General features: G+C 39.6%; 1 protein-coding gene across 2 annotated transcripts in view; it reads right to left on the bottom strand.

The window, feature by feature from the left end:
* Positions 1-5,017: 5,017 nt before the first annotated feature.
* ctif (CBP80/20-dependent translation initiation factor) overlaps positions 5,018-11,534 on the bottom strand; it is a 49,021-nt gene continuing 42,504 nt past the window's right edge. For both annotated transcript variants that reach the window (XM_008424481.1, XM_008424482.2), the window contains 2 exons: positions 9,531-9,584; positions 5,018-8,192 (listed from right to left, as the gene is read on the bottom strand). In XM_008424481.1, the coding sequence (XP_008422703.1) occupies positions 7,971-8,192; positions 9,531-9,584 (276 nt within the window). In that variant the 3' untranslated portion in view covers positions 5,018-7,970. The remainder of the gene's footprint in view (positions 8,193-9,530; positions 9,585-11,534) is intronic.

The raw sequence follows: 11,534 nt of genomic DNA, 5'->3' as shown, positions 1-11,534 counted from the left end.
AATGTAGTGTTTACTTCATTTTTTTTCTACAGCAGACGTTTTGTCAAAAAAGCGTCACAGGCGAAATTTCAAAAGGTTGTAAAAACTTTCTGTGGAAAAAGAAACAGTCCATGCATCCTCATTCCAAACACATTCACTTAAATTTTCAGTTTATGGTACATGTCTACATTCTTTATTGACTGTATATCAAATATATTTTAAATGTAACTGAAGATATGACATAATACAATATATAATATGCAAAATACAAGGACTTAAATCTTATTGTATAGACTAGGTCATCAAATTACTATGTTGCCTGTAGGAATTTTAATGTCCAGCAGGTGTCAGTATTGAGTGACACAGTATCGACACATTATCAATACAGTGTTGCTGTGAGTCGAAACGCCTCATGACGCCTCATTTACCCATCACTAGGTGATATTAAAACAAATAAACGTACGTTAAGCAAGCTACGTATGATACTCTTGTGTAAACAGAAAAATAATGCCTCCATTAAAAATAGTCAAAAACATGATCATTTTAACATGAAACGTACCTTGTTATAATAAGCTCCACACAAGACGCCATACTGCTGCCTCGGCTCCTCAGGCAAACATGTGACGCAGTAGCGGGGCTAATGACCGGGCCCAAATAATAAAGCTCATGATAATTTAACTTTACAACATAGACATGCCCGCAACAGCGAAGCTAACAAGTTTCATCACCACAGAGAGCGACTATGTCATTCTGAAGTCCATCTGACATAAAGTACAACAAACCAAGAGAAGAACAGAAACATCAGGCTACTCACTAACAATGAAACAACACAAATTCAAAACATGTTAAAGCAAGGGCGTAGAAATGAGTCTGTCATTGGGGGGGACGCATATCGGAAACCTGACAGATCAGTAAATACCTTGAGTAGAAATGTCAAACAAGTATGCCATCAACACGTCAGTAATGCGTTACTCTAATCTGACCCTTGTTTCAGTAACAAGTATTCTAACATGTTACTATTAACAATCCAATAATCAGATTAAAGTTATGCATAGTATAATGACCGTCATTCCAGGATGAACACTCACTTTAGCACTTGCCTCACAACAGGCTAACATATTCTGAAATATCTTATTGGTCAAAAGACATTTGATTATTGGTCAAAATGCATTGATATAAATTGACTTGCAATAGAATTGGTTCTACTTCTTTCTAAAACCAAAGTAGAAAACAGCTCATATAATAAGACTCAGCACTTTTAAACTCAATACATCAGTTTGACCAACAAAAATAAAATCTAAAAAACAAGTTTTGTTCTTCTTGAACAACTCTCTACATCAGTGCAACAGTTTGATCTACAAAATAAATAAAAATGATACTTTTCACGTCTAACAGACCTTTAGCTCCTCACTGTTAACTCAGTCTCACTTKCCAGCTCTGCATTCAGTAACTTACCAAACATGATCCATAAAAAACACTGAAGCAAAAAGCCTAAATGTTTTTTCCCTGTCATTTTCAGCTGTCATTTTCAGCTGCAAACATTTAACTGAAATATCTACAGATATGTGTTTCTGTCTCTGCCTCCCTCTGACTCTCTGCAGCCTGATGATCCTGCATGGATTCATGGATTTACAATAGACACTACAGATGTAGTTTTTTTACAAGATGTGAACTAAATATAAAAAGTATGTTTTTATCATACAGAATGAGAATTTAAATAACTTAATTTTCAGATGGATACATTATTATCCATCTCAACTCTTTTACTTTGTAGCAAAAATTTTCACTATTTTTAAACCTCTCCTCAATCACTTGTCTTATTGTCTCCTGTAATTAATATAATTTTTAATATAATTAATTAATATAATTTGTATATCTTCACACTCTGAAACTCCTCCTGGCTCTCCTATGTCTTTCCTGACCTGCTCCTCTCCTAATAAAATAGTTTAGCTTATTTAAAAATTAAAAACAGTTAACACATATTTCAATAAACTAAATTAAGACCTCACCAGAGCTTCTTAACCTTTCTTCAACATCATTCTAGCACTGCTGTTCTCCTAAATATCTATATAATATAATATAATATAATATAATATAATATAATATAATATAATATAATATAATATAATATAATATAACATAATATAATATGTTAAGTGGTCGAGTATGATCAGGTGTTGCTCACTTTAAATAATAAAAAGGCCAATTTCGCTGCTGTTTCAGTCTCATTCTAAATCATTGTGACTCAACTAGCTAACTTTTAAACAAAGTTAGCAGTAAAAGTTTGGACATGTGACTATTCCAGAATTAAAACGGCTTAACCAAAAAGATTTAGTTCTATTTATGAAAGTAAACTGACAACAAGATATTATAAATGAGCGATATTCAAGGCAAAATTCCTGGCAGGTCGTTTACTTCATTCAAACGAAGTTTCTCTGACTCCGTCTGCTGCTGCGTTTACTCTGAGCCGTTCAGACGGGTGAGGGGGAGGAAGCGCTCTGCTGAATGCGCTGTTGCACGCCTTCAAAATAAAAGCACGCGAGTGGAAGATTTTAAAATTCTTCAAAACTGCTGTGAAATTATTGGGGGGAACGAATGTGACTCTCTCAATTATTGGGGGGTGAGGGGGGGACGGGACTTGTCCCCCCCGTCACCCCCGCTTCCTACGCCTATGTGTTAAAGTAGTCCGTAGAAATGCTCTAGCTAGTTTGCCATCTGTTGCCAAGTGACTGATGATGATGCTGGTGACAAGCTTTAACCAGAATGCACCTGGAGACAATAAGGACGATTCATTTGTAGTTTTGTGTGTCATAAAGTTAAATATAAGAGTGAAAATAAAGCCAGTCATGTGGCACAACATTTTATTCATTATTTTACACCCACTATGTTACTAAAATCAGTCAGTCTGGTAAAGTTTTTAGCAACCATGAGTCAACAATGGGGCACCCTACTATATAACCTACTGGGGGTATGGTACAGTTTTTGACAAGAAAGGGCTCTCCTTTACAGTTCTCATCAGAAGTTATAAAGAAAAATTTGTTCCCTGAAGGCATGTTCTGGACCCCTTGTAGGTCCAGGCCGGGGGTCTGCTGCAACCCCTACCCTATCTGTTGCTCCTTCCTTGATGTGATGTCACAAATATGTTACAATTGTGGGAGGAACTGTCTAATGTTGATTTAGACTGTTGGAGTTAATTTAGAAATAAATCAACACTGGACTGGATTGCTTTTTGTTTAACTCTTTGGAACTCTTTAGTGAGTGTTAGGGAAACTAACACTCATTAACACTCATGTTGTTGAATTAACACTGTATTTAACATGCAACACTGGAAATCTGACACTTCCGAATTTGCTGTATGTAGGTCCTGTGACAACATTTTAGCTGATTTGGAGACTTCGTTGAGCATCAAGCAGTCTGCTTTTAGGGCGAACTCTCTAAGACAGCCAGTCTGGGTATGTTTGGCATGAATGTCCTCCAGTCGTAGACTATTTTACAGACAGTGGAATATCAGCTTCTTCTGAGATGTTTTTAAATCTCTTTAAAAACGTAATCTAAAAAAAAAAAACACAAAAAAATGCTAGTCTTTCTGAAGACCTTCAACAGCTCTTTAGATCTCATCATAGTGCTGACTCTCAATTCAATGAAGTGAAGCACACCCAACTAGATTTTTTATACAACCGTATGCAGCAACTTGCTAAAAGTATTAATGCCCTTTTATACATCTCCTTATGTTAAAATGACTATTTTATTAGGATTCCATGTAACATAAATGAAAAAGTTCATAATTCAGTGGAAAGATAATGACACTTAAAAAATCTGAAGTGTATTATCATTTGTATTTATCCGTCTGTACTCAGGGGTTTTGGAGGGGGTAATTAAAAGCATGCATTTTTTCTTCTACTTCACAAAAAAAACAAAAAAGTATTGTTTTTGGTTTTGAATATTTTGTGCAATCTTCATGTGTCACTTTCTGCATTCACGCCCTCGTCTGCCCGATGTTTTGAAACTGAACCGTCTCTGGTACTTTATTCATGGCGTCAGCTCACAGAGAGAGTAATCTGGACCGACAAAACCGTTGCCGTGTCTACAACTCCGATTTATGGCAGCAAAAGACAAATTAAAGCCTCTTATGAAAACAGCTCGAGGTGTTTTAATTTGAATATCCTGGCATATAGGATGATGTTGATTGGTACGAACGAGTACAGAACAACACCCCGAAGGTTTGAGGGTTAGGGGGCCTGGGTGGGGAGACGGTCTGATATTAAGGGCTCCCATTGGGAGGTCCACAGTCAGAGAGCCTCAGGCAAGTGTTGAGACTTATCATTGGCCAAGGACGCTGCATCCACAGCGTTATTATTCAGAAGTGTGGCCCGCTTAATGTGTGACCATGTAAAAAAAAAAAAGTAGGCATGTAAATGAGATGTTTTCGTCCGTGAGTTTGAATCATCGGCCTGCTGACCAACTGCGGGGCCTCGATTAGTTATGGGGGTCTCTCTGGTAACAGCAGCTGCCACCACGTGTCCACTATTGTGCTTCTTTTGTGATGTGTAAACCCGTGTGACACCATTGATGACTTTTTGTAACCACGCCAACAGTGCAGGAGACAAAGAAAGAAAACACAACACAGCCTTTTCTCCATCACGTCTTTTCAGCCCTCTCCACTTGGTTTATTTTTCAGTTGCTGAGAAAAAAAACAAGACTCACAGAGAACCTCACTTGCAGCTAACCGAAAGCTTGTCTGCACTCCAGCTGCTGCCTTCCGCTCCTTCGCTATTCATGTGAATATGCAAATGACGGTGCGTCTCATTCAGTTGTCAGCCGAGTCATGTGACCCAAACAGCGGGGGGAGTCTTAGGGTACGCAGGCGTGGGGAGGCTCCAGTGGTGCAAAGGGAGGAGGAGGGAGGGGAGGTTGATCCCCACCTGCACCAGTCTGCTGCGAGACAGAGCCGCTCTTTGCATAATGGACGCTGACTGATGGGATTTTCTTCTTTTCACAAAGAAAAACACAGTAATACCACACACACTTACACACCTGCCAAGGAGCGAGGTATCACCGTTTAATGTCTTTAAAACCCATCATCATTCATATATAAACGGCGCGATTAAATTTAAATAGAGTAACAAACAAAAAAACCCCCAAAAAATCTATTTAACAAATCCTCTCTGAAGCCAACATATACTGTTGAAACCAAATGTTTATATACAATGTATAAACACTACATCCTGTTTTATTTTCCTAAGGGTCATCTTAATCATTTCTATTGGCTAAACCTCAGATTAATATACCTTTTTTAGCCAATGTATGCATTTGGTTTCAACTGTATAAACATGATTTAGACGATCCTTTAAAATCACACACCTCATCTTTCTAGTCATCCGGGGTGTGCTTCTACCACACAGGATCTCAATTCTTGATGCAAGACAAAATAATAATAATAATAATAATGAAGAAAAAAAACAAACAACTGCCCACAGATTTAGTGGGAAACTTTAATCTGCTGTTGCCATCAGAAATATTCAACCCCTTTAGAGATTTTCAGGATGCATCACAGAGCCAGATTCTGCTTTGAATTATTCTCTATGTAGTAAATGCCACACAAAGTCAAGACAGAAAACGCGTAATTTAGCATTTGTGTGTAGGATATTTAGTTGGTATAACTATGTCGCAATAACACGGTTTAAACCGTCTGACGGAGTTAACTCTTTGGGATCTCCATCACGGTTCTTCATTTGCTTCAGCTGTGATGCATCCATCTGGGTATTCAAGGTGACTTTGCACGCACGAGAAAGGCAAAGGAGCTTACGTAAAAGCTGAGCGAAAGCGTATTTTATCCCATCTAAAGGGCCTTGGATAGAAGGTTTAAAAACATGAAAAACATGATGAGACAACTGGGAGCAAACCACTTTCTGGCTGTGAAAGCGAGCCCAACATTTTATCAAAGGTCCTTGGCAACTTGGTTAGAACAACTGGTACAAACCCTGTGTGACTGCAAGATGAAGAGTTTCAGTGGCAATTAAAGGATGTGCACTGAAAAAACAAAAACTTCCAAGACCAGAATCCGAGACATACTCAACGCTCGACCACACGGATGATCAAATACGAGTAGAACAGATCAGGAGGAATCTGGACATGACTACTGGTAGACAGTTCTCTGGTCTGATTATTCCAGTGGTATTGTCATCAGCCTTCATGCAAATCATCACTATGGCATTAGGTGTTGAAAGGGGGGTTGTATATTTCTGACTTCAACTGAATGCACGTGTATATGTGCATATATGCAAAGGACAACTCCCAAGCAGTTTGTGAAGAGGGAAACACTTTGCCATCTTTTTCAGTGTAACAGCTCCACTGCATTATTTCTCCTCTATTTCATTATAGTTAAATACGCAACGTCTTGTATGCAGATTATACATAAAGCCCGTTTCAACATGATACATGTTTGGCTTGATACATCAATCTTAGACTACAAACATTAGCTTGGAACAAAGGTCACAAACGACAAGATCAGTCAAACAATAATATCTTCTCTTATCATCGTGGTGATTTTTAAATACACAGGTTAATAGTTATTTGAAAAACCTAAGCAAGATCCAACACAGTTCATATGAAACACTGGCAAAATGTCCATTGGAAAGAATGGCTGGAGCCATGCTTTTGTCGTTTTCCTCACATTTTTTTTTTCCTTCTGCAAAGAAATGCTTTTGATCAAGTCCAACTAGTCAGCATGCGGTGTGCCACAAACCCAGCAAACGAGAGAGATCCTATTTAAGAAAGGCCACTAGGCAATTAGAACAACCTAAACTCCCTCACTCTGCTCAACCCACCTCTTTTACTGCCAACGTTTAATATTAATCCACAAGAACTGCTTCAAATTGAACCTTTTGTTTTCTCCTTACGCTTCTTTAAAAATTTAAAGCAAATCGCATTGAAACAGTGCAAAACAAATCAAAGCTGTGCAATAAAGCCTACCGCTATAAGATCCCATACGCACATCTTAGCATAAAAACCAGACATCAGTGATAAAAACAATACATGATTAAAAATGTATAACAAAAAAATCAATGATGCGGTAAATAAAGCATGGACACGAACTGCGTAACGGAGCAGAGACATTCCCCTGCAAGACGGAAAAAACAAACAAAGGAATTATCAGACAGCATCGTCTGCTTTAATTTTCTGATTTGCCCTCTTGCACCGCCCCTACCACTGCAGAGTCTCCGCTGCCTTAATGGTGGAGCGGGGAGTCGGGGTGCCAGTGGGGTGTGTTTGGAGTGCGTCGCCTTGCGGGGGCTCGAGCAGCCATCTGCCACCCTACTTCAGCCAGCCTAAGCATTATCCCCAGCCCAGCCTAGCAGGCCTGCTGTCTCGCCCCCTCCTCCAAAGGGGGGGTCCTGCTGTGGGGAGATGTAGCGGAGGAGTGGGGAGCTCCCCCGCGAGACCCTTTGACCCGGTCCCCCGCCCCGGCGGGGCAGACGGCCCAGACAGACAGCACCGTGTCTGCTCCCTGCCGCCTTCCCCGTCTCTTTTATCAGCCACTGAGACCCCAGGGGCCGATGGAGAGACAGAGGGGATAGAGGAGAAAGAGGCTTGGCGAACGAACACAATGAAGAGACTGACACAGACCACCCTGACCTCCCCACCACAACCCCAACCCCCACCTCAATCCATTCATCTTTGGGTACAGATCTCTCCATTCCCCAAGGACAGACTGCTGCTCTCTCCTCCCCCATTTCTCCTTTTAATCTCTGCACTACTCAAAGCCCAGTGAGCTCCCCAACTCCGTATGGCCAAGCATGCCCCTACTGGCCACACGACACTTAGTCTGGATGTTAGGTAGCTTGTCTTCCTCCACCTGTGTCATCGAATGTGAAGATCAGCAGCAGCAAACAGCAGTTAATCGTCCAGGCGGGGAGTGATACACAGCAATATTTTAATTAGACTTTGGGCATCAGCAGGGCTCGTGTCCTCCAACCGGGAAGAAGCTGCCGTTAGGCTGTCGTGGTGAGCTTCTGGATGGTGCGATTGTAGTACTGGGTGGTGATAGCTTCCAGGGGGTTCCAGCGATGCGCGTGCAGCTCGATGACCTCCATGAGCAGGGAGCGGGTCAGCTGCGACTCGGTCGGACACAGCATCTTGTCCCTGACGGCTGCTAGGAGCTCTGTCATCATCTCGGGGAGCTGCGCCTCCAGCAGACGCCCAGTACTCTGCAGCTAGAGGACAGACAGAGGAGGACGGGTTAAAGTCAAGACAAGGCAAAAAAAAAAAAAAAAAAAAAAAGAATATATGGTTCCCCTTATTGAGAGCAAGACAGTGTCTGGCACCTTGTTACTGTGAGCACACAGAGGCAAGAGATTCACACAGCCTGCAGCTATGGAGCAGTTTCTCAGCATCTGGGAGCTGTTGGTAATTCCCAGCTCACCTTCCTTCGCTCTTTCTGCTCTCACACCCCAAGGCCGTTCCTCGACTATTGAAGGATTAATTCAGGAACTTTCAGCTTGAAGGGTTTCAAATCAATGAACTAATTGTGGTTCTGAGGGTGATGGTGACTCCTGCTCCTTATTAAGTTGAGATGTTCATTCATTCTACATTTATTTATGTGAAAACTAAAAAGAAATGATTCATGAATGTAAACATGATCAAAATCATATGAATAAAACATAGAATCTTTACTGAGTGCAAATTCAGACACAAGTGTTTCATTTTGAGGCAAACATTTTTTCCCCCTGAAATTACAAATTGAACTTAAACTGACTTTTCATAAGAGAATGACAAATTGGAGAAAAAAAAACAGCTGAATGTAGGAGACAGAAAAAGTTTTCACACCTCTTGAACGTCTTTAGCCTTCTAGCTTTGATTAACAAGTATTTTAAGGTAAATCTCAGACGTCGCCAATTGTCTACAAACTACAGTTTCGGCCCATTCCTTTTTTCAAAATGGCTTGAGCTCCATCAGAGTGGAGTGTGACAGTGAATTTTCTTTTCTCCCCAAGTGAAATCACCAACTAGGACATTGGCCCAGTCCTAACTCAGGACATTAACTGGACAACTTGGTTGATATTTTTTGTGCCTACATTCTGATGAATTAAGCAGTCCTCCATATAAAAATATCACCTTTGTAATGTGACAAAATTGCAAAATTCATGGGGAATGAATACTTGACAATTTCACTGATAATATTAAAATACAAACAGCTTAATGGTTAAAAATGTTCTTATTTTAATTACTTGGAAAATACTTGGTAATTGGTAATTACTTGGAAATTACCAATTACTTGGTAATTGGAAATTTTCAAGTAATTTTCAATTACTTGGAAATTACTTTCTGAGCTTGTAAGCTCAGAAAGACATACAACCTTTCTGAGCTTGTAAGTCTAAAAACTTACAAGCTCAGAAATAAGTCTGGTGCTGTCTTTTATTTAAAAAAACAAACAAAACACTGTTTTGTTTAGTTTTCTGTTGTGTGTTATGTACATTTTTATTGAGACCAACTGTGAGGACATTCCTCAGATTGTTTTTTGTAAATGTGAGCATGCTTGTGTGTGGTCCATACCTCCAAGGAGCAACAAAGGACGGCATCTTCTTTAACATCTGTTGACTCAAGCAGCTACAAAAAAACCCAAAAACACACATGAGGAGTATACTTAGAAGAGCAAAAGTCTACACAGTAAAATATAGTGAAATGAAGCTGGACGCCACAAAAGGACACTTGGTCTAAAGCAGAATGTTAAAATTGACCTCAGATAAAAATACTAGAGGTCCAAGTGTCTGTAAACATCATTCATCTGACAGAAGAGAACGAACACCTAATGCCACTTGTGAGCATTTTGTGCCGCCACAGACCCTCGAGTCAGACAAAACAGCAAACATCATTCAGAAAAGGCTTACTTTATCAAAGCTCTACATATGCATACACAAATGAACAGACAGTCTGTAAACACGTTGTGCAGCCAAAGACAAACAGGCGGCTCGTACACACACTAGTAGTTGTGTACAAACTAAGGGAGCGCACCCATTACCCATATTAAGGTGACACTGTTTACATCTATAAGCAGTGCGTCTGTTAAACAGCTAACTGCATGCTGGCTCCCGGAGGCGGAAGGAAGTATATCAAGCTAATCTCAACTTGTTATGATTGTGTTATTCTATAAAGAGCTAGAAGCCAACAAAAGGGCTAACAATCTGCATATTAGCCAGGGTTACTTTAAAACTACTTCTCAATTTAGTGGCAGTTTATTATATTTTTGTCTGAGTTCATGTCTCAGAAAAAACTATAAATAATGACATTATTATAACAGTAGAAATTATTGCTTCTTTTCTGATTTAAGTAAAAGCAATTGGCTCGTGTTACATAATTCAATCCCAAATTATTGGTAGCTCTGGCAGGTTTAGGTTTAAAGCCATCTTTTCATTTTACCAACACGTTGTTCTGTCTAAAAGTAAAAAAAGAAGGGGGGGGGTTGTGACTTAAATATTGACAGAGAATGTGTGACGGTAGTTAAAGATTAGGGTGATAGAAAAGAGACCTGACAACCTCAAAAACTTCGAAATGTAAATCATCAAAATATGAGGTAACATACAAACATCTGCTCAGCCATTACAAGAAGAGTTTAATTTCTGTAACATATATTTAGATGAGTGAAAAAGCTATTTTTTTTTGTCTGTTGTCATTTAACAACTTAGTTTTACTCCAAAGTATCAAAAAGCTAATAATAAAAAAAAGAACACCTACCACTTAAAATAACTTGACTCAAAGATCTGGGTTAGTTCAGCCGACAGGAGTTAAAAGTCAAAAAAAGGACTCGACAGTATTTTTCTCAGATAATAGTCGGAATAGCTGGGGTGTAACCATATTCACTGCACATTCTGTGTGATGCTACATTAAAACAGTGACATAAAGGTCAGAACCATCATAAGTCTGAAAGAAAACTCTGCTCCTAACTGATGTGTTGATCTGCATTTAGTCAAAGCCGGGCTCTTATTTCCACTCTGCAACTTTCCTGGTATTTCACCTATCATTCAGGCCCAGCAGTGGAACAGACGTCAGCTCCTCAGTATGCTAAGACAGGCGTGGTGACAGAGTGGCTGTTTGAAGTGGGAGCTCCAGTCCTGGCGTTTCCACAGTAGGAAAAATATGTGACAAGCTGGAGAAGCTCGTAATGAGTTCTCGGGGGAGAAGAGGTTGAAGTATTTTTTTTTTCAATATCGTTAAAATGATCTAATCTACAGTCATGGCCAAAAGTTTTGAGAATGATTCAAATGTTAATATTTACAAAGTCTACTGCTTCAGTTTTTATAATGGCAATTTGCATATACTCCAGAATGTTATAGTGATCAGCTTAACAGCAATTAATTGCAAAGTCAATATTTGCCTAGAAAATGAACTTTATTCCCCAAAACACATTTCAACCTCATTGCAGCCTTAAAAGGACCAGCTAACATCGTTTCAGTGATTGCTTCATTAACACAGGTGTGGGTGTTGATGAGGACAGGGCTGGAGATCAATCTGTCATGATTAAGTAAGAATGACACCACTGGACACTTTAAAAAGAGGCTG

This window comes from Poecilia reticulata, linkage group LG12, assembly GCF_000633615.1.
Source record: "Poecilia reticulata strain Guanapo linkage group LG12, Guppy_female_1.0+MT, whole genome shotgun sequence".
Taxonomy (NCBI): Eukaryota; Metazoa; Chordata; class Actinopteri; order Cyprinodontiformes; family Poeciliidae; genus Poecilia; species Poecilia reticulata.
Note: the sequence above shows the minus strand (reverse complement) of the source record. Positions and strands in the feature narration are given on the sequence as shown.